Here is a 23,251-nt window from a genome sequence, read left to right as displayed (position 1 = left end):
TATCAGAGGTGTTTTTATGATGTTCAGAACGAATGTTGCCATATGTAGACACAAATTTTTACTTTTGGAAAATGAAATTTTATATGTAGTGCATAGTTTGAGGGGGCCATTTACAGGCACACAGATATTTTTTTTCCTGGTGATACGATATTAAAGTATATATATATATATACACACACACACACACACACACACACACACACACACACACACACACACACACACACACGAACGCACGCACACACGCACACACACACACAGAGAGAGAGAGAGAGAGAGAGAGAGAGAGAGAGAGAGAGAGAGAGAGAGAGAAGGATGCGCTAACCTCCTCTTTCTGCGGAGAGAACATCGCCTTTTCGTCTGGGTGCACTTATCTCGCGAGTGAACAAGGGTGCGACGCTTGTGGTTGGGCGTTATGGCGACCACAATCAGCACTTACCTTGTGCCCCCACAGCAGGCGGGAGCTGCTGTGGGCTGCGCTCTCAACACGAAAACACGGTGCCAAAAGTGTACCTAGAGTGGCCATGTTGTCTTACATCAGCTTTTAGATTTACGTGAGATTGGATCTAAATGAGTTGACTGCCAGCCTCACTTCGTATATTGACGCTGCCACTACGCTCGAGCCTTGTTGTGGTCATCTACTGTGGCCCGCAGCAGGAAACTTTCTGCTAGCCTTAATTCCTTCGTAAAACATTCGAATATATTTCCATCACATTTTATTGCTTCGCCCTTTTGGAGAGACTGTCACTTTTTTAATCTTGTGCAGGTGTGCTTAACACTTTATGTATAAAGCATGTGATGCTCTTTAGTTGAATTGAGTTGGCTGCCACTCAACTCAAGCAGCCAACTTAGCCAGCTTTCTGCCTTAAACATTCCCTATTTTCTATCGCAAATTATGACATTTGGATGGTCCATACAGAGAGATTTTGACGACCATGTACAGACACGAGTGGCATACAACCTGTGTTCCCTGAAAGCAGGCTGCTTGTTACTCGAGTGTTTTGCAACACTATAGGCCTTATTGCTTAAAAAAAATTGTGCTAGGCCAAGTTTACATTTTAGTACAGGCAACAAATCTGTGCAGCAAGTGCATTGATCTATTTGGTGGTACTGACTAGGTTAGGTCCAGAGCTACAAAAAGCAGACAATATGAGTATACCTTCCTTCAGACAATAAGCAGCCATTTGCAAATGGTGCATTGCTTAGCAGGGAGGTGTATTGATCATTTGAGCTTGGCTGAACTACTAAGTCTCTAATTTTGCTTGCTTTGCATTTGCACTTGTCGTTGGTAGTAACACCCCAAGCGCTCCCTCTCTTTCCCTTGCTTCCACTTCTGGTTGTTTATAGAGTTCCTTAGGTACATTGATGAGATCTGCAAACTGAAAAATCTTGCGCGACACTAGTTTTGAGCTGTAATGTCTTCAGAAATTATGGGGGAGGGGTTCACGCATTACAAATATCTTTGCACTTCTTGTACAGGTCGATATAATCAGCACTTGTGGCATTGACAGTCGAGAACCTCTCCTTGTCACCATCTTTGGTACTGATGGAGCTTCCGGACTATCAGTGCACTCATCGAGGGAGCAGCAAGGAGTGCCAATCGAAATGCCCGATTGCCACCTGCTCAGCTGCCATAGGCAGGGACTGACGTGATTTTGGCATCCAGATGCTTCCAGAGCTTTACTGCATTTTAATCTTTACTTACTTCCGAGAAGAAGGATGTGAAAGCGACATTGTGTTACCTCGAAGCCTGCTTGCACAGATAGCAAATGGAATTGGGCCAGCATATGGTAAAGTAGAGCAATAGTTCAGATATGCAGGTACAGGTGCTTTCTTGACATTGTAAGCCATAGAGTTGCGAACTGGGCATGTGCCGCAACTGGTGACATACCTGGCTGTGAGAGGATTTGCTGCATTCTTGGCTTTGCATTAAAAAAAAAAAAAATAGGCTGTGAGCAGCTGCACACGAGTCTGTAAATATGGTAGGGATAGTCTCCATAAGCGGCTTTTGTTTTTCGCTGAATTATTTACGAAAGCAGGCTTCTAGGAACAATATCGCTTGGGCAAAAAACAAATTCTATGGGAGAAGTGCTTCTGGTTTCATTCCATATACCACCATAAACACATTACATGCACGGTACATGTGAGGGGTCAAGTGAATGTTCGGCATGGATGTGAAACTGAGCACTGCCAGTACTTCAGCAGAGGTTCAAGCCCTGGACATCGTTTTGCTGTTAATAAGTGACAAGCACATATGCAGTCACGATACGTTAAACTGACTGATGTTCTGAAAAAAAAATTCTGTTGTGTACTGGTGATGAACAGCTGTGAATTGAAGTGTGTAGGCTTAAGTTGAACAAACAAGTGTATTAGATTAGTTTGACATTTGAATATACAGCTGTCGAACATTTTATACCAAGAGCGCTTGGGTAGTGCTGGCATATTTTAACACTTTTTTACGATGGTGCAATCACTTTTATTTGTAACCTTGTTTTTTTTACGCTCTTTTCTCTGTATTTTTGGACTTGTGCTACTTTTTTATGATGGTTAACAGCAACCCGACTTCGCTGCTAGCTGGTGTGGCCATTGTGATGATACTAATCGGGGGAGCCACCTGGGTGGCGCTTCATCTCTCACATCTATATGTCTGTGCCGAGATACGAGGAATTGTAGGGTGATGTTTCGGAGCAGCCGCACGCTGGGCCACGTGATATAGCATCTAATATATTTGAGACACGAGTGTGACAAAAGCGAAATTTCCCGTTATTGCGTATCCAGTGCAGTGTGTTGAGCGTGTACATAGAAAGTTGTGAAAGTCTGCACACACGTGCAGCAAAAAAAAAGAGAGAGAGAGAAAAAGTTATACATTGTTTTAGTAAATAGTTACAATATGTGCAGTGGCCTTATTTCATTTCAGTGTATGGACTACTGTGATTGCACCCACACCCAAAAATGGTTCCTGCTAGGAAGCATATTTGTTGAGGTTTCATTCTAAACATAATCAGCCACATTTCTGTCTACTGAGTCAGCGGAGTGAGTTCTTTGGCTTTGTTGTGCAAGTTTTGTAGACCATCAGCACATTTTTTTTACTATCCACTCTTTGTGATGTGTATCAGAAAATACCAAATTTGCATTAATATAACAGCCTTGATCATAATATTTGTCTTTTGACAACTCCAAACAGAGAAATATTACATCTATAGTATGAACTAATACATAGTGTAATCGTATCTATAATCATAAATTTTAAATGAAAATGCTTTAGCATCATGTAATACGCAGTGTGTTGTGGGCATAAATTGTGATGGTAGACTACCCCTTGCACAACACTTTAGGAGGGTGTCGCATCACCATGAGGGTTCAAATCAAATTCAACCAAAGTAGTGGCATCTCATGCAAGCAAGGTTCCTGAAATGCCACCACCACCTTTTTCATGCAGTGCACTTGCATCCATAAATGTGCAGCTGTCTCTAGAAATTCCAAGTTTAGATATTTTGGCGAAGCTCCATTATCTAGCGATTTGAACTAGCTGCACTTTGAAAGGGCAAGCTGCCAAAAAAATTTTGCAGTAGTAGGTTGTAAATTCTTTGGCTTACTAACGCAAACATTCAAAGGCTTACATTAACTTGTGCAAGTCCTGTAATAACGCCGAGACATTTAAGTTCAGTGTGTGAATGTAGCCAGATTCCATCACAGTTGTGCCAGACTTCACTGTGCTACGGTTGTGTCAAAGTCCAACCTTAATACAGGCTGCGCTATTACAAGATTCCACTTGATTACCACGTAACTCCTCCCCATGTTCATTCATACAGTGCCAAAGCCAAAGAGCCATTTTCGCCGAGTCCAACTTCTGTCCTATTTTGTACAAGTATAGATGCTGAAAGCTTTTGCATATAGATGTTGACAGTCCTGTTGTGTGGAATGAGCATTGTACCTATTTAGTTTTCGTACAGCAACTGGCGCACTGGCCAGTAATTTAATTCTTTGGGTTGGGTTAGGCTGTTTGGGAGGTTGCACGTCTTTCAAGCGTACTTAGCAAAACTGTGCCGTTGTCGTGTTGCATGTTACATAAGAAAATTTCCAGACACACACACACACATCCTAAAGCAACCAAAGTTCATGCATAATGCCCAATGGTGTCTGTCTCTTAGTTCTGCTGCTCAGTCACGAGACTTGTTGAAATGTTACCCCCATCTGTTTTATCCAGAATGTACTGCACATCAAGTATGTAACAGATTGTCTATTGTGGGATGTGTGTGTACATGTTACATGTTATGGGAGCAGTGTATTTACAGGACCTTGACAAGAGCTTTTCATTGTAGTGCTTGCAGATATGAGAAGCAGATGCAGATTGCTGGATAGGGTCCGTTTGTATCCCTGTACAGTGAATAACCCTTACACTGGTGGAGGACAGTGCAGTTCATGTGCAGTAGCTGCCTCACAAGACAGTCGGTCCAGAAATTCGGTGCAAAGTCCTAGTGCAATTACACTTAAAAAAAAAAAGTACAACATGCTTACATTGAACGGCTACTGTCCTCTGCCATTTCAGCTTCACACACCTACTACTGCACCCACCCTGTGTCATTGTCATGTCTTCCAAGAAACAAAGTTGAACACATTGTTGACATTTGTTTTTTTTTTTCTTGTAACAAAAAAATTTAACTAAAGTGTGCTCAGATGAGGAAAAATTGCAACTACTCACCTCTAGTCATTCTCATGCAGAAATAAAAGAATCAAAACACTTTCTCCGTGGCAACGAGTATTTTTAATACTTTTTCCATCTTCACTCAATAGACTATACCTGCACAGCCTCTCTTCAAGCAACAAACTAATGAAAGCCGCAATAAAAACAGAAGGTCTGCCATATCACATTAATGGGCACTTCCATGGCCGGCTCTTCAAAACAGGCAGCACAGATATGCATAATTATGTATAATCTTCATGTAGTGTGTATATATATATATGTACATTTATTAAGCATTCGTTTCTCTTTATATTAAACCTTGCCATTTGCTCTTTCTAAAAAAAATGTAAAAACACCAGAAAACTGACTTTTTTGATTAGAAAATTGACCTAGCACACAACTAGCATGACTTCCGTGGCAGCATTTCCTCCTTGTGGCGGCACAAGTTACACCTCTGCGTTGACACTGACTGCAATGGCTTAAGAGAAAAAGAAAGTGCACAAAATAAAAACGATTCATTTCGTCCACCCAATGATGGCTTACAGGTAAATCCTGCCGTGATTTAAGTCTGCAACCACAACACACTCCTGTCAGCTTTATGAACCAGCACAGCTGCAAGCATTCTACTACATCTCGCGTTCGTTTCTTTGTACAGAAGGGAAAAAAAAAGAAAATCTTGATGCACACGTGTATATTGAAGAGTTCAGAGAGCTTTAAAGGCATTTAGAAAATTGGGAAGCTGGGGTAGGTATAGCACAACTATTGTTTAAAACGCAATATAGTGCCACCCACTTCACAAAGATGCAAATTGAGCCAAACGCAAGAAATGGGAGGGCTCATCAAATCCGAGCCTGGTACAAGTGCGTCGTCTTTTCCACAGGAATGGCATGCCTGAACATGGCATTTTTTAGAGTCAATTTTTTTTTTTAAAGATTTTCACACCAACGTGAGTCTGGGAGCAAGAAGGCAAGGAACAATCCTTGCCGACGTAGTGCCTACTGCAAGACGCACATTTTGCGGAAGTCACTTTCAAACTCGTCATCGATGTCCCTCGCGTCGGGAACTTTGCCTTCTGTGTTTGGCATGTATGCCTCATAGTTGATGCCTTCTCGCTCATAGAATAACATATATGCAGAGTCAGAGTCTATTTGATCCAGCTGAACTTCCTGCATGGCAAAAAAGACATGGTGCGAAACATTAACGAAAGCAATGCATTAAAAAAAATACAGTCCTCCAAAAAAACTAATTTAAAACTGCCAGTCTCTTGCAAGTCACACAAATCAAATCACGTTTGTAAGACAAGATGAAGTGGAACTTTACAAACAAAAACACATATCAGTCTTGACAAACAAACCAACACATGTGTGATGGAAGTGAATTTTCACTTTTTTTTAAAAACACATTTCAGAGCAAAAAAATTGCCATTTTCAAGCAACTATTGGCACTTTAAAAAGGAGATGGCAAAATGTGCCATACAAGTTTTAACATTCAAAGCATCGCCGAAGTGTCTCATAATATTTATGGCAAAAAAATATTTTGCAAACAACCATCAATGTAAATTGGAAGAAATGAAAAATTAAAATGACGGTTATCAAATGTGACGTGAAATTAGCTATATATTTGAAATACCAGTACTTGTGGTAGAAATGAGATCAAAGTGGTAAAGCTGAGTGCCACATTATTGAAGTTACTACAGCCACATACAATTAAAGCGACAGTTGACAAACCGTGTGACATGAAAGCAATCTGCCTGTTTCACATTTCACGAAAATACCAGTTCTTACACAGCCAATAAAGCTGCACGCTAGTAGCATACTAGAATACTACAACACAAGATTCTCAGTTTGTTCCACACTCGGTAGTTGGTCGCACAGTTAACGGCCTTCATTAAAATTTTTGTAGAGCTGTTTTGGAGCAGGTTCAGAGCATCCGGAGATTGCGACAACCTCACTGCTACGCACAGTTACAGGTGCCCAAGTGAGCTTGTCACAAACTCACTTGGGCACAATTAAATTTTGTTTTATTCTGGAACAAGCTTCGCCTGAAAATGGTTAGTCACAAGCAACACCCAACTCACCTTGCAACTACTGTCATTGTAGCAGTACCACTTGTTGTTTGGATTGCAAGCATAAGAGACATAATGCCCTCCCCCCAGAATGCCAGTGTGGCACTGCAAGAACAGGAGAAGAAACAAAATTATATTTAGCAAATAGGTTACTAATGCATGGTTACAATTATGTGAGCACTTGCAAGCATTAAAACAACATAAAGGAACTAGTACAAAGAATTCCTGTCATGAAAAGTAAGGTGGCTAAACTAACTAAACAATTAAATATGTACTAGACAAGTCACACGTGTGAAACCTGAATAAAATCTTGCATCCAAAATTAGTGTTGACCTGACACTACGGTTTATTAAAAATTGCTTGGATTGTTAGCTTGAACCACTACAAACTTTAATGTGCCATTAGATACATGCTAACAAGCATACGGGCACAAATAACAATTAAAAAACTAAAACAGCATCACTGCTACTCCTTAAAATATACGGACTGCTAGAATCACTGACACACTGCATTTTCCCATCTTGCCTGACAGCAAAAGCAGCTCTAGTGACTCAGCCTCCTTTCTTGGATATTTTCTGCACAGGCCGACCATGTACTCACATGTGTATCCTTGAGGGGGCATATAAGGGCTTTTGTTTGGATCCGCTGTGGGGGTGCCGACACCCCCTGTAAAGTTGTTTGCGCGGTGTGGCGCACTTGGCTCACACAGAAGCCGTATTTTGGGGTCACAACTATTGAGTGGTAGGCGGCGTTGTGTTTGCGAGTGTAGATCACCGCTATCATAACCATGGTTGTTAGATCAGTAGCACCGGCGGTGACCCCTGGTGGCAAGCTTTGGTGGCGGCAGAGAGAGTTGAGCGAGTCTTTTTTGCGGGTGGCACGAACTATTCTCTCTTGCAGTGAGATCCCGGTGCACGGCACCGCGGGCCGTCTGCCGGGTGCCCTTGCGGTAAGTCAGGCGTTGGCGACACCACCTTGTTTGTCATGTTGTTGAGTGTTGTGTAATATAGTGTAAGGTTGTTTTAGCGTGTTCATCACAATTGATGTATATTAATTTGGCTGACGATACCGTTGTTCTAAACGTAAATAAATGGATATTGTTTGGTTTGTTCCGATTGTGTCTACTGTGTCCGTTCACCTCAAGAGCGTGGCGCTTTCTATATCGAGACCCCACACCGCCTAGCACCGGCGTGTGAAGGCAACTATTTCTACAGTTACTACGAAAAAAAGATTAGCACAACTGAACAGTAGCCGGAGCCTCTAAATTGCAACAAGCTATGCTGTCACCATATTGTAAAGAAACGCTTGTTCATTGTTTGTCAGCAGATGTGGCTATGAACACGATTCCTTTCTTAGGGGGGGGGGGGGGGGGACATTAGGGTCAAGGCTTTATCGTCCGCATTTGTGCCAATCACCTAGAGATCTGTGGATGTGAGACACAAGAAAAAGTTTAACAATACATTAATATCAGCCATAATTGTGAAAGGATGACAAAATCCTTTATACTAGTCAGCGACTTCAACGTACACATTACGGACCTTGGCATCTATCTTTGTTGTCGACGCTCACAGTCCGCTGTCATGGTGCATAGAAACAATTGCTATAGTTGACACGCGAGTGCGAATAATAATAAGCATAAAAATAAACTTTACAATAGACGAACAACAATCATAACTGGGACGGAACAATATAAAACACCTAAAAGCACAAACCCTTTACACTAGTTGGCAATGCAGACATTATGAATCTACATTGAACCAAGCTTGGCCCATTTGTCATCATTCACTTTGTGTGGAGGCATGGAATTTTTCGCCGTAGCTGCAAACAACTGTATTGCTATTTAAATTTTCCCAAAAGGCTGTTTGTTGGAGTGATTTCCTTGATCCACCCCTGCACGCACTATATTGGCGTGCTTGGGAAAAACAGCACTGCGTGTGGCGATCTTGTCATCCTTACAAGAAACGAACTTCATCAGCTAGCAAACATTATTGCTTGTAATAAAAAGCCAATAATTTTCTTTGTATATTAGGACCCTGGTTAGTGTCATTTTCTCCTGAAGATTGATCAACTTCGTAGCATGACGACCATGCACTGCATGAATCAGGAGCACATGAACAAGAATGAACATGAACATGAATGAACATGAACAGAACAAGAACAACAGCACTTAATAACAGAATAAGTGTGCAATGTAATGAAGGTAAATAACAACATGATCAGAGAGGGTTAACATGCTCAGAGCAGCAAAGCGCAATCATAAAATAACACTCACTGCTAGGGCGTACATCTGGTACTTGAGGTCGAGCGGGCTGTACCCGGGATGCAGCCGATGCTTGTGATGGTCTTGAGGCTCACCACCACCGCCAGTGTCAATGTCACCGTTCAACAGCAGTGCACCATTGTGAGGTGATGAGCCAACTGCTGCGACACCTGATGCTGCCTGTGCCTGAGAGGCGGCAGAGAAAGCAGAAGTTGAGCGCAGTTCGGCGACGTCAGGCCGGCTGCGAACTGGGCTTGCTAGGCTGGACCGTGATGGCAGCTCAGGGGCCAGCCGCTTGACTAGAGGGGAGGAGGCCTTCTGCGGCACTGTCTGCTGGTAGCGTCGAAAGCTGAGTGCCGCCTTGCGCGGCACAGGTGACAGGTAGTCAGTTGGGTCGAAATCTTTGAAGGGGAAACGCACAATTTTCTGCGACTTGACCCACTTTCCATTGAGCAGTTGGAAGCGTTTCAGGTGGATGATCTGCAGCAAAAGACAAAACAAAAACGAAAACAATTACCATGAAGGAGCCACGCAAAGAAACAGGCCTTTCCTTTTTTGTCAGCCACATGCAGTATAGTCGAGCCCACATATAACTGCCCCACTTAAATCGAATTTTTGCTTACAATGAATGACATCCACGTGACCGTACAAATGTACATTATTTCAATGGCACGAAATCGCAGTTACAAAGAACATCTCTGAGCATCGTCGAACGGCTACAGTGAACGGAGTGGGGCTCAGGTGAACTTCCAGGAGGAAAACTGCTTTCGACCACCCATTAGTCATAGGCGAGGTGCCCATAGATTCTTAACGCCAACCCCGTTTCCGCAGCCCTCTAGTTGTCACTCTCCCCGACCACATTTCATAACGCACCCCTTCGTCTTTTGTCCCTACGCTACTCTGAGCACCCCGCATCGACAGACGAGGCCCGTGTTTTCACACTGCCATGGATCTTTTTGACGAGTGGTCAGCCAACTAGTCTCCCCTCAGTTTTTGATCGCTGGTTTTGTTACGCTATCACTCACATTACCGGCCTGGGGTGACCAGCCATTTACCAACATTGTTGGCCATCGACTGTACAGGCCGGACCCCGAGCTAACCGCCCAGCCGCAACGCACCTGACGGGACACCTGACTTACCCAAGTGGGCTGCAAATGACTGAATCAGCGATGCTCCTTCACCCTCTGGTGCTTGCGCCAGCGTCACTGCATGCGCTTGCACGCAACCACCGACTTTGCTAACTTTTAACTCGCGATTCGTTCAGTGTTTTGGACCTTTTCTCGCTCACTTCGCACTCGGCTCAGCATGCCTTACGCACATGTTCGGAAGTATAAAAACAGCTTTTACACGGAACCAGTCGCGAATGATAGAAGTCGGCGGGGCCGCGCAAGTTTGCTGGCGCCACAATGCACTTCCTTGAGCTCTGCGAGCGGAGACCGCTCTCCCAGGTTTTCCTACACACGAGTTGCACGCGTTTCATGAACCCTGCAAGCAAGCAAGCAAGCTACTCGACCTGCCTTCTTCCCGTGTGTTTTTATTTTCAAGGTTGCCTTCCCTCCCCTCCGTATGCTCCCCTCTCATCACTCTGTTAAGAGTGTACTATAAACTCTGTTGCAACTCTCCCACTGCTCCACAAGCCAGCCACGCTGGCGACGCTGGCTCGAATTTAGAAGTTTCGTTTTCTGACCCCAACCGGCCCAGAGCAGTTCCATGCATGCTGGCTTCTGCGTCGTACGTGCACGTCTTACTCGCTGCTGTGCGTGTGTGGTCAGGATGGCAGATGGAAGGCCTTTTGTGGTTTGTTGTGCCGCTTGACAAAACGTCGAAATTGTGACCGCTTGGCTCATGCGTAATCCGCGCGTTTAGGTCTTACTATAGGTGCCGTGTTGTGGAGCGCTTGCTCAAATTTGTTGACCTCCCGGCAGCTAACCTTTCGCTTTGTGGGCCGGGATGAAGCCGCATGTGTGCGAAGCCGTTTTCGCGAGGCTGACTTCGTCGATGTTGGACACGATGTCGCGCCTGAAGCTTCCGAACAGAACCATTTTAGCGGCGATTTGTGGCAGCGCGTTGTTGACTCGGACATGGGAGGGCATGTGACACATCTGCTGTGCTGATTTCATTACAGCTGATAATAATGTTGACACTATGGAACCATGCATGGCAAAATCGATTTGGAGGAATCGGACAGTGAGGGTGATAGAACTTTGGAGCTAGTGCCTACAAGCGTGCTTGTACCAGTTTTCCACATTAATAACCCTAGGCAGCCTGTATGGGGAACCAGCACTGGAGTTTTCGTGGACATGGAGTGCTGCCCTGTTGAGCGTGGCCGGGAACATTGGGGCGTACAAACAAATACTAACGTGAACCATGTCTCCGTGTGCAATGATCGGACGAGGAAAAAGAAGCTTTGAGACTGGTGTTATTGTTGTATTCACAAATGCCACAACCGCAAAAAGTATTTAATAACAGGAAAAAAATAGTCCAGAGCATGTATAGTTCAACTCCCTCTGGCGTCGTTTTCCACCAATGGACATGGGTTGGTGCTCTGAAAAATATCACAAGTAGTTTAATTGAAGCTTCACTTGAAAATGTTCAAGAAAGCACATGAAAAGCACCATATATTATTTATTCAGTAGTAACAACCACAATTGTAACGCGAGGGGTGACGTTTTATGATGCCTGGGAATAAAAAATAAAATTTCGGTACTTTGTATGAGAGGGTCAAGTTAAGAAGCAAAAATTAAAAAAAAAGCTCGTCCCGTTCGAATAAATATGGTATTAGTATATCTGACTGTCATGTGCACTGCTCCAGAAGGTTACTCACCTAGAAAAACAGTGATAATCTACGCATGTTCCATTACTGACCACACTGCATGTCAACTACGGAACCACCGCAAAGTCAAATTACTACCAGGTTGTTCAAAAGCATTTTTTTAAAGTATCAGGCTTACATGACTGCCAGCCGCAAGCTTACAAATTATCTGCGGACGATGGTGAGTCAACTTCGTTAGAGCATGACCGCGGCGACTTGTTTGCATTTCCGCTAACACCACCAATCTCCGCTTTACACTGGCCTTTCGTGTGAAGGTTGCCTTAGACATTCATTTCACGATTCACCCTCAGCTTCAAAAACTTATTTTAAGACTGTGATACGGGCATTTTGTGGGTACACGCTAGCCGTTGAACACACCGTAAAAAAAAGCCCGTAGCGGAACAGCTTTTGTTATATATCGAGCAAGACTTGCGGCTACCAACTACGTAAATGATATGTTCCCGCTCAATACAATTGTCACTTGGCTGAATGCTATCTCAGTGCTGCCTGAGAAACTACTACTAATTTTACTTCAATGTAGGTGCACAATGAGCAACCTGCACACCGTGTCGAGCTTCGCAAGCGCTACTTGAGCACACTTACCCGTGAATTCACGCCGTAGGATGCTTGGCACAACGTTGAAAGGTCACAATGTTTCTTCCGCGTCATAGACGTACTTGATAACAAACAGCGTCCCTCCTTTCAACAACAGTCTCGTGAAGGTGCGCACACCACATCGCTGAAACTGTGGGGGAGAACAGTCGCTGGCATCGCTGCTCACCCGCTGCATCCCTGTTTTTAACAGTGTCTAAATCTTCGCTGGTCTTGCGCGTTCCAGATTACCTGCCTACAGCACGACGCACATTGGGCAAAACCGGCGGTAGTGTCGCATGACGTTCATGATGCGTTGCAGCGCAAGCGGCGAGTACAAAAGCTAAAACGTGCCCACAGTACACCTCGCGGCGGGTCTGTCCTGCTAGCTGGCTCTCAGCCAGTTCACCAGGGGGCCACGTCGCGTAAATTTTAGGCGCTCCACCTGGGCAGCGCTGGCTTCCCATATGCCACAGGCATCAGCAAAAGGCATACTGCCCCTTTAAATAAACTCCTCATCGCTTCTGCTAGCACATGCATCACGGACTTTTTTGGGAAAAAAAATTGTGTTTTCACTCGCAACTTTTGTTTAAAGCTGTGTTTCATTTACTAAGAACTTCGGGATACAGCGAACGGATGCCACGTCTAGCTCATGTTCGTTATAAGCAGGCTTGACTGTATTAATGAATAGTGCTCCAGCCAAGCACCTCGCTGGAGTGGTGCACAATCCTCACCAATGGGTACAGCCAAATATTGATGTATAAACAATGGCAGGGGCTGTTCTAGACTAAAACCACCTTGTCTTGCACTATTTCTTGGCACACAAGTCGACATGCACATATTGAAACTGAAGCAAATGGTTAATAGAGAATAAAAGCTCAGACACTTATTGACAAGTGGTAAGGACTAACATGGCAGCTGAACCTTAGAACACGATATCGTAAAATTCCCAGCAAGTGCCCCTCCATTTTCAAGGTTAATTTTAAATTTTACGCTGTTCTGGGAAAGTCTCGTGCTTCTCCTAGACGTCTACTGCATGAGAAGCTAGCATGGAAGTGGATTCCAGGTGTGCCTACCAATATGGGTGGCAGCCGGTATATTTGCAGCTTCTTGGTGGCCAGTTGATGCTGCTTGCAACGCGAGCAGTAGTACTTCTCACGATCACCCAGTTGCTCTTCTTTGGTGAAAGCCGCCAAGCAGTCATGCACGCTGATGGGTTCCACTTTCTGCTGTCGTGTTCGCTCTACACTTGGGTGGTCCACATACACCTGCCAAAACAGGCCTTGTCAGCCTCCACCCAACTGGAAACTCGCATGTTCAACAGCATGCACACCCACAGGGCCGTGCCATCAGCACTCTGTTTTTAGTGAGCCGTGTAACTTACCCTCTCCTGAGAAGCTTGGTACCTCAGGTGCAATGCAGTTGGATCCCAATCAATGGACAGGTACAGAGAGCTGAAGTTGAAGTCCGCATCATCACAGTCGATTGGGCAGCCACGACAAAATCTGTAAAGAACTCTCGTTAGGACATACTTTGCAATGAGCATATGAATCACTTATTTAACAGACAGTGTTAATAATAATAATATATGACGTTTAACATCCTAAATATGAGACAGTGTTACAATATACAGGAGGCAATTGACAAATTAAGTACACAACTTCGTTACACTGAAGGTGAAGGGGCAGCAAAAATTGGTTGTCGATTTGCTCTTTCCTGCAATATGTACACTAAAAACTCGTTAATTTGAGTTCCACGGGGACACTGAGCAATTTCAAATTAAACAAAATTCAAGGTAATGAACGTGAGCAAAAATGGGTGGATTTTTTTTTGGGGGGGGAGGGGGGGGGCATAAAAAATATTTATTGGCTAAAAGTCTGGAATGACCATCTGCCTCTTTTCTCTGAATACCACAGCTGCAGCTCTCTGTTCCAGCGCGCACGGACGTGACGCAGGGAATCCTCTTCACAACGTCGATTAAGTGCCTCCAACACCTCAGAACCTGATGGGCACACACACACTTAGTCTTCCTCCCCTTCTGGCTTTTCAGCAACAGGCTGCACACCGGCTACTCAAGCGATAATGTCCTCATCAGTTGGGGCACCACACACCCATGCACAGGTGTCAACTTCAACGACAAAACTTACGCCCTGAAGAGTGTCGCGAAATGCCACTGGCACGAGCTTCTCAGCCCCGTCTATCCAGACGTCACAACTATCCTGCGCACTTCAAGCTGCAAGTCCACTGTGGTGGAAACAGTTTGCGATTGTGGTCGCCGTGACCTGTTCTCATGCGCACACCAACATGTGCATGGCAGTGAGCAGCGCAATGCCAAAGTCCTTCCTGTCGCCTGCGCACAAGATCATTCTCTCAACTATGCGACGCCGATAAAAGCACTTGATATTCCTTATCACACCCTGGTCAATTGATTGTAGGGCCACAGTCGCGTTTGCTGGAAGAAACACTAACTTTGTTTCTCTCAGCTCAACGTCGACTTTGTGCACCGAACAGTTGCCGACGACAAGAACAACATGTCTGCCGCCCCAGTTCAATTCACCTGTCGAATTTCAATAGCCACTTCCTGAATAGGTCAACCGTCATCCAGGCTTTCCTGCTTGTGGCACACCCTGTCGGGAGTGGCCGAATGTTTTTGAGCCAGTAGCTTGCACCCTTTTCCCCTTTTCTGTACCGGTCATATTCACGGCGACCAGAACAGTGACACACTCCTTGCTGGGCTTGCAGCTGGCACAGCTGTCCAGGTTATCGTCTTGTTTGGCTGCAACTTGAAAATAACGCTGTATGTGGCGAGTAGCTTTCCAAGTACTGCTGCAGGGTGTCGCTTCTCCAAGTGTTCCAGCATCCACTTCCTTTGCCTCGCCAGATAACGTGTGAAATATGAGGTTGAGCTGCTCCCTAAAAAAATAAAACCATCCCTGAGAGGCGACAAAGTTTTCAATGTCCAAGCGCAGGGTAAAATCAGCTGCCTTAGCCATGTGTCACGATTTATCCTGGGAGCACTTGCACGAGATTGGATTGAGAGAGACTGGCGACGGGCATGACAAACAAACACCCTTTATCACACCAAAAAATGAAAAAAAAGTAAAAAATCGAAAGCGAGAACAACCACTCATGAATACACAAAACTACTTCAATAACAGCTTGCACACATTCAAACCAAAACTGATTGTAGCCCAGTCTAAATTCGTTTCTAGGCCTAGCCGCCAGTACTAAGTAAATATGGCATCTCAACAATGAAACATTCCTACAGTTCATCGCGTTGCCACGCCAAGTCTGTGCCCTTTGCTGTGCCAACGCTTAGTCTGTTCTGTTGTCAACGTCCTTCCGGTGCGTTCCTACTGTGGTAGTCCTTTTCCGCCGAACGAGCCACTTGATCTGATTGCTGGGATTATTCCAGTCTTCGTCTTCTCTGGCTCAGTTAGGTGCCGCCCAACTCGTCAATGGCGTCATGACTGTGGTGCGGGCCGGATCTGTTCTGGTTGAAAGTGGAAGAGACGTAGGCCGATCAGGATTGATTGATTGATATGTGGGGTTTAACGTCCCAAGACCACCATATGATTATGAGAGACGCCGTAGTGGAGGGCTCTGGAAATTTCGATAATTTGGGGTTCTTTAATGTGCAACCAAATCTGAGCACACGAGCCTACAACATTTCAGCCTCCATCGGAAATGCAGCCGCCGCAGCCGGGATTCGATCCCGCGACCTGCGGGTCAGCAGCCGAGCAGCTTAGCCACTAGACCACCGCGGCGGGGCATAGGCCCATCAGGAACTGTGGTGAAAGGTTGCGTCAAGTTCGGGCAGCCTCACTAAAATCTTCCGAGATCGACGGCCACTTTCCAGGCATTTTCACCGACAGCCTAAGAACAGGGTGGCTCTACTGCTTCGTCGCTGTAACAACGCTGACCTTCTTGATCTTTGCAGTTCGAAGGCCCAAGAGACAGTGACAGCTCGTTCATTGAGATTTTCCATAGCAGCTCGAGTCGCGTGCCACAAGCCTTCTTGTCCAATGTCGCACGTGAACGTGGCACATATGTGCACCATCGAGGTACTCGCGCACCGACGCAGCGTTCCAGCGCTCGGCACGTGCATCGTGCCCTCTTACTCATGACACCATGATGATAGGCCGCTCAATGCGATACTCTGGGCTCTCATTTCTTTAACCCAGATAACCAAAGCGGACTCCAGTTCCGAGAATTTCGCTGTCCTTAGCATTCTCTGACTGACGCCAAAATTCTCGGCTTCATAGGAGTTTTTAATGGCCGTCCTATTCCGTATATAAGTGGAATGATAGTTATAACTGATGGTCGTTGTATCTGAACTGTCGTAAAAAATTTTCACCGGACATGCCTTTCATAGCTCCAGGCTCAAATTCGCTTTTTCTACTAGCGACAGATGCTGTACATTAAAGGCTTTCAAAAAAAAAATAAAAAAAAAACTTCATTTCATACTCCGAAGAGCGTTTATGGCTTCGGCGTGATGAAGTAACATATTTACTCGCGTAATATTCGCACTCGCATAATTCTCGCACCCCCCCCCCCCCCCCCCCCCCATATCGCCCAACAAAAATACGATTTTTTTCCCTCGAGTAATTATAACACCCCCAAAAATCGCCGTAATAATGTCGTCTGCTCGTTCCAGCCATTGATGATGATAGCACGTGCCATTTGGCACCATCTCCTAAGCAAAGAGCATACTATTATAGCACCGAGATTCAATCCAATCTAAGCCAAGTCAAAGAGGCAAGTGGGCGTTGCGGCGTGTTTTGTATGCTGTGCTCGTAATCTTGTCACGTTATAGGGCGATACTGAAGCTACACGGCTGCTTTCAAGTTGAAAGTGATTGATCGTGCACTAAACAACAGCAACAGGGCTGCCGGTAGGCCTTTTGGAGTTTACCGAGTTTTGTGTTCGCTACCAGTGACGGCAGCTGAAAGCCACGCAGACGCGCTGGGCCTACCACGAGCCTAAGACTGGGATTGATGGTAAACTTTATTTCTTCAGAAGGCAACTGCGGACAATTCTGTTAAATGGCCATCGGCCCAATACTGACGTCCTATGCTTACTTTTTGAGGGCTCCTGTTGAGTGACGAACACTACCGCTATGCCCGCAACGCCCGCAACGCCCACAAGCTTTGCGTATGGTATTCTAATTCTCGACTATTTGCTTGCCCTTTTTGTATCAAATAAATCTTGCCTTGTGTTGAACCTGTGCTCTTATTGTTGAGGTAAGTTTTAATTAGTACTTTTCAAAGCTTGCTGTTAGTTGGTGTGAGAATCCTGATTTGCAGCCACTTTGCTTTCTTAATCGCTCTACGCCGAACGAACACCGAACGAACAATTTCGTGGAAAGTTTTCCCCGCGTAATTCTCGCACCTCGCAACTTTGCATCGGTTTTCCGACAAAAAAAGTGCGAGGATTATGCAAGTAAATACAGTAGTCTGATATCCGCAGTTGCTTCCACAGAAGCGTCAGCTTAACCAGCATGGTTCACATAGCTTCAAGCTGTTGGGAATACTCAGGCGGCATTCCTCAAGCACGCATGAAGTCTACTAGCGTGTCGATCGACACCAGTGCACTTTGCGTGGTCATCGGCGGGGCCGGAGAAGCGCTGTGACTGTTGACCTCGTCATCACCACTACTGTCACTGCTGCCGTAGCACAACGCCGGCGTCTGTCACTTCACATCTGTGAGGATTGCCTCGCCGGTTAGTTCCTCGCAGTACAAGGCAGCACTGTCTGCTGTGAGAAGTCCTCAACCGATGCGACACACCCACCGTATCACCAGCAGCGATGTGCTCTCCCAGAGCTCATCGAGATCCGCGGTTTCCGTGCTGGTCTTGCTGTCACTAGGCAGGGAAGGCTGGTCCTGGTGCACAAAGCCTGCTTTCCTGAAGCAGTCTTGTAAGGTGATCTGCTTCACCTCGTACCACACGCCGCAAACAAAGCGCACGGTCGTTGGAAGGCTGATCTTCAAGTCAGGGGTTCCGTCTGCATTGCCCGACGTACCGGTAGCCGAGCGGTCAATCGCTAGCACCAGCCACTCGCACATGCGCCGCCGGTACAGCGCTTTAAAATGTGCTATCAAGCCAGCGTCTAGCGGTTGCAAGCCTGCCGTCATATTAGGCGGCAGGAACATCAATTCTATTGATGTCAGCTTCAGGCTCACGTGTTGTGCGCTGCAGTTATCCAGCAGGAACACCACCTTCCGCCCCTGGCTTTCGATCACATTGTTCATCTCGAGCAGCCACTCCTCCAACAAGACTCTGGTCTTCTTATTGCTGCGGTAGCGGAACGAGATGTGCCGATTTTTGAAGCAGACTGGCTTCTTCGATCGCCTAATCACGAAGGGCTTCATCCGATGACTACCATCTATGTTCAGGCAGAACAATACGGTCACTCTAACTTTGGAGTGCTTCCAGCCGGGACACGAATGCCCTCTCAGAGCATGCGTCTTCGATGGCATCATTTGAAAAAAAAAAAAAAGGGGGGGGGGGGGAAGGACAGTCTCGTCACATTTATAAATATCTTCGTACGAGAAGCGCTTCATAAGTGTGGGCAGTTTGGTCTGCAGCCAATGCTGCTTTGCTTGGGAGTCTAGAGAAGCCGCTCCCCACCTCCCACCAAGTTTTTGTAAAGAATTCCATGCCAGTCTTTGAACCTTTGTATCCATCCACCTCCGGGTTTGAAATCTGGCCGACCAAGCAGTAAAGCGAGATTTTTTGCGTTCATGGTGTGGGAATTGAGGCTAGCCCGCTGCTTTTGCGCGGGCTTTGCCACCTTTTCTGCCGTTGTCATGTCCCGACATGTCTGCCCTCCTTTGCTGTCTGCCGCGCTGGGAGAGCGGAATGACGTTTAACCCCCTCACCCGGTAGCGGATGTTGACTGTGGCGCTGAGCGCGGAGTCTCCCGAGAGATTTTCGCGCGCTGTGTCAGGAGCGGGCAGAGAGATACTCTCCGGGACTGCAAACGGTGAGCCACGCAATCTTTTCCTTCTGTCGACTCCCGTCGCTCGGGGCTTGTGGGACTTCGCTGACGGCGCCTCGTGCCCGAGGTGAACGCTCACCTTTTGTTGACCCACTGCGTACGCACGGGCGAAGGCAGTACGGTGTCCTAGTGCGTGGCCTAGCTACGCCGACCCGTCTCCCTCCGAAGTCAACGCGAGCGCCTTTGCCCTCGCTCGAGCAACCGGGCTTTGGTCCCGGTGTCTCTATGAATCACCTTTACCGCGGAGACGTGCTCGTGGCACCCTATGTAGTACTTTTGTGCCTGTGGCGTGGATAAGCCTATTTGTTTTCCCGTCGCGCCTTTGCAACAGGCTGTACTGCGTTTGGTGTTGCCACAATAAAGTGTTGCGACTTTGAGCAGTATCGTGTTCTCGCCACGGCAACGGTTAACGCGTGCCCTGCGGCTCGCTAAAACCGGACCCACGCTGGTGGCCTTACTTCTTCGGCATACATGTACACCACAATGGCAAGTATAGGCCCACTGATCGGCACATTCAGTGAACGGATTGTCAAAAACCACTGGTAGAGCGCCTGTTCCAAGTCCGCATACAAAGGCTCCCGTACCCTCTTTCACTCGTCGGCATGGCTGCTAGATCCTGCTTTTAAAAATGCAGTGCTGCCAGCTTTGAGGATTGTCGATATCGTCGACTGCGCGAGCTCATATTTTTTAACAAGGGCACTCACCTTGAATCCTTGTTGCGAGTTTTGTAAAATTTTCAACTTCATGTCAAGCGACATGGCCTTACGCTTCGTCGGTGCCATCTTAGCTGAAGCTTAGCTCCATCTGCGCTGTTCGCGCGATGCAATTGCTGAGAACGTGAGACTGGTTCAGTCTGGTCGGCACAGGCGGGACTCTGCGTGCAGCTTTGATTTTCATATTTTCTCTTTTTTTTTTGCTCTCTCTTCTTTGTCGCAGGCATGGTGTTGGTCACAGGGATCCGGGGCGAGGCTTTGCTTTTCGCATTTATTTTTTTTTTCCGTCTTTCGCTGCGCTCTGCGTCGCTCTTAGCGTGCCGCGGCAACTTGCGATGTTTTCTTCGTCTTTTGAAATTGGCGGGACGCACCGCCGGCGCTGCGCTGCAATGATGGTAAATATGAACTCGCCTACGCTGACTTTTCGCGTTCCTTTCAGTGGAACTTATCTGTGTGAATGTTATGATTATTCTGGAACTTGCCGTCCAAATGGCAAAATTTTCAGCGTTGTATTTGATATACGATGGATAACATATCGTTATATATGACGTTTCCCCCATAGCCCCAATGCAAAAAATGAGACTTAAGTCAACCTATCGTTATAACCAATACAGCCAACTGCCGATTTTCGGACACCAGAATTTTCGGACATGCCTGATAATTCGGACATCTTCGCAGCACCGCCACGAGCCCCATAGAATCAATGCATAAGGAAGTCTGAAATTTCGGACGGTCGAACCAGCCGGAGTCCAATTATCCGGACTTTTTGACACGACGAGAGGTCGGAAACCACGACTGGCCTCCGGTGGAAACCACCACAACTGCCTCACACGCGATTACGATCGCATAAATTCTGTGGTCTACTGTGGCAGCATCTGTTGCTTGGAATCGTTGATCGTTAGCGGAGAAACATACACGGCCTTCGAGATACCCAACACTGGCCGTGTTTATCGTGCAAGGGTGCTTCGCTGAGAATCCACACTACTGTATTTACTCGATTCTACCGCGCCCTCGACAGTAACGCGCACCCGATTTCCTTGATAAAAAAAAAAAAAGGTAAGACATCGATTGCGACGCGCACCCATTTTTCTTGCCGGCCCACACTCGAAAAACGACTCCTTTCGGGAGCATCTTCCATTTAAATATGAGGTACGGGGGGAAGCTTGTGCCCATCTGACGTGTAACAGAGCATTGCCGTCACTGTAGTTTTACCGTGGACCGATGTCAGCACGCGAACTTGCTTCGCCCCCTTCTTCTCGATGGTTGTGGTGCCAGGCATGTCGAAGTAAAGTGGCGTCTGATCGGCATTCCCGATTTGCCCAAGCAGGTAGCCGTTGTTGTGCCGCAAGTTTAGGACGAACCTGTGAAAACTGTGAAGCTTTTCATCGTACTCCTCCGGCAAGTTTTGGCCCATGCCCGTTTCGATTTTGGAGGGAAAAGCCTTTCCTTTTCATAAAGTTAGTTAGCCAGCACCTGCTCGCTTTGAACTGGCTCTGCATTAGACCTTTTTCTAAGGCTAATTGCATAGCCTGCACTTGGAGCAGGTCTGTCGTCACGGGCCGCTGTGCCGCTCGCTGCTCAAGCGCATACTCGCCGAGCAGCCTTTTAATTTTCGGAAACCGACCCTGCTGTGGTCCAGTGAAGCCTTTGCGTGAAGCTTTGCTGTCGACAATCTTCTGCTTTTGTTTCCGCCAGTCCCGCACGCACGTTTCGGGAACTCCGAACGACCGCGATGCGGCCCGATTTTCGTCCGTTCCTGCACACGCGATGACTTTTCTGTTAAAAGCGGCATCGTGGTGCACTCGAGTTTTTGGAGTCGGCCCTTCCATGCCGTCGATGCTAATGCACTACAAGTTGACGAACTCCTCAGCACATGTAAGAAGTGCCGCACATGGGAAACACATAGGCAGAAATGGCCGACGTGCCATGCCGACGCACTTAGGGGGTGGCCATTTTGAAAATGCCGATGGCAATAGAATGACCGTATTTTTTTTTTCGTACTCGATTCTAACGCGCATGCGATTTATGAACTTGCTTAACTGGAAAAAAGGTGTGCGTTAGATTCGAGTAATTACGGTATTTACCCAGAAATTTTTCGGCGCCAATAATGTTCCTTTCGCTTTAGCGCTTGTGCTCGTGCGTGCCACTCTGGCTTCCCGCGCAGCGCTTTCGCGAAGCGTTTCACCTCTTCGAACTAGAACTAACCGTCACACTCCGATTTGGTCTGGCCACGCTGGCTAGCTTGAATGTTTACCAGCGCCACCTCCGGAGTACCCAAGGCACCGTCGCCTGCCGTCGCGCCGTTTCGTTTGCGCAGCCCACATGCTTGGCTAGCCTAGTGTGTGGTTAAGCGATCGTGTTCGTGTAAGTGTGCTCTAAGCCCAGGTGCTTCGTCGCTCGTCAGCAAACTCCTTTGTTCACATCGTGAGAATTTTGCTTGCCTGCGATGGCCCCCACTCCGCCTTCGTCGTCCTCGCCGATGGCATCGAAGCGCGAAAAACAGTACCGCCCGTTAACGATGAAGAAAAAAGCCGCCGTTATTAAGTTAGTGAAGAGTGGCCGATCGTAGGCTGACGTTTGTCAACACTGACAATGAGCTCGACTTGACTTCTGCACAGAGCTAACCGACGACAAAATAGTCAGTCAGGTTATGGCAGATTCAGACGACTCCGATGTCGAAAAAGAGGAACCTACGCCTGCGCTACCTACGACCGCCGAATTGATGCGAGCATTGATGACGCTGTCATCGGTGTACAATGATGACATGACCCTTGCTCAGATCGAGGCGAATGTGATCACATGCAAGCAGAACGCTGTTCAAACAAGGATCAACAAGATTTTCAAGCCACTGCAGCTCTAACGCCGGCTGCTCTGACGGCACCCGCTGTCGGTTGCATGCATTTTTTTTTTTAACGGCTCTTTTCAGAGCCACCCCACTGATGCTTTGGCAGAGTTCCGGAAGTCTGGTACTTCGACCTTGACCCTCTTGATCCGAGAAATCAATGAAATGGTGCATTTTTTGCTTGCATTGAGAAATATTAGTAAAATGGTGCTTTTTTTTTGCTTGCATTCATTTTTTCGGACTGCCCGAATTTTCGGACGGTTTTTCGCTTCCTAGAGGGTCC

At 46.6% G+C, this 23,251-nt stretch overlaps 2 protein-coding genes across 8 annotated transcripts in view; one reads left to right on the top strand and one right to left on the bottom strand.

Moving 5' to 3' along the window:
- LOC119181932 (carboxypeptidase D-like) overlaps positions 1 to 1,836 on the top strand; it is a 40,941-nt gene extending 39,105 nt beyond the window's left edge. The window contains exon 26 of one of the 2 annotated variants that reach the window (XM_075888919.1): positions 1,480 to 1,836. In XM_075888919.1, coding sequence (XP_075745034.1) covers positions 1,480 to 1,489 — 10 coding nt within the window. In that variant the 3' untranslated portion in view covers positions 1,490 to 1,836. The remainder of the gene's footprint in view (positions 1 to 1,479) is intronic. The other variant, XM_075888920.1, reaches the window with a different exon arrangement.
- A 2,906-nt stretch (positions 1,837 to 4,742) lies between these two features.
- Positions 4,743 to 23,251, bottom strand: part of Usp32 (Ubiquitin specific protease 32) — a 77,892-nt gene continuing 59,383 nt past the window's right edge. For 5 of the 6 annotated variants that reach the window (XM_037433185.2, XM_037433190.2, XM_037433186.2 and 2 more), the window contains 5 exons: positions 13,797 to 13,917; positions 13,489 to 13,680; positions 9,022 to 9,489; positions 6,762 to 6,854; positions 4,743 to 5,850 (listed from right to left, as the gene is read on the bottom strand). In XM_037433185.2, coding sequence (XP_037289082.2) covers positions 5,680 to 5,850; positions 6,762 to 6,854; positions 9,022 to 9,489; positions 13,489 to 13,680; positions 13,797 to 13,917 — 1,045 coding nt within the window. In that variant the 3' untranslated portion in view covers positions 4,743 to 5,679. Of the gene's footprint in view, positions 5,851 to 6,761; positions 6,855 to 9,021; positions 9,490 to 11,421; positions 11,555 to 12,424; positions 12,567 to 13,488; positions 13,681 to 13,796; positions 13,918 to 23,251 lie in introns of those variants that run through there. The other variant, XM_075888922.1, reaches the window with a different exon arrangement.

Source organism: Rhipicephalus microplus, chromosome 3, assembly GCF_043290135.1.
Source record: "Rhipicephalus microplus isolate Deutch F79 chromosome 3, USDA_Rmic, whole genome shotgun sequence".
NCBI classification, from domain to species: Eukaryota; Metazoa; Arthropoda; class Arachnida; order Ixodida; family Ixodidae; genus Rhipicephalus; species Rhipicephalus microplus.
The sequence above is the reverse complement of the archived record's forward strand: the minus strand, read 5'-3'. Positions and strand labels throughout refer to the sequence as shown.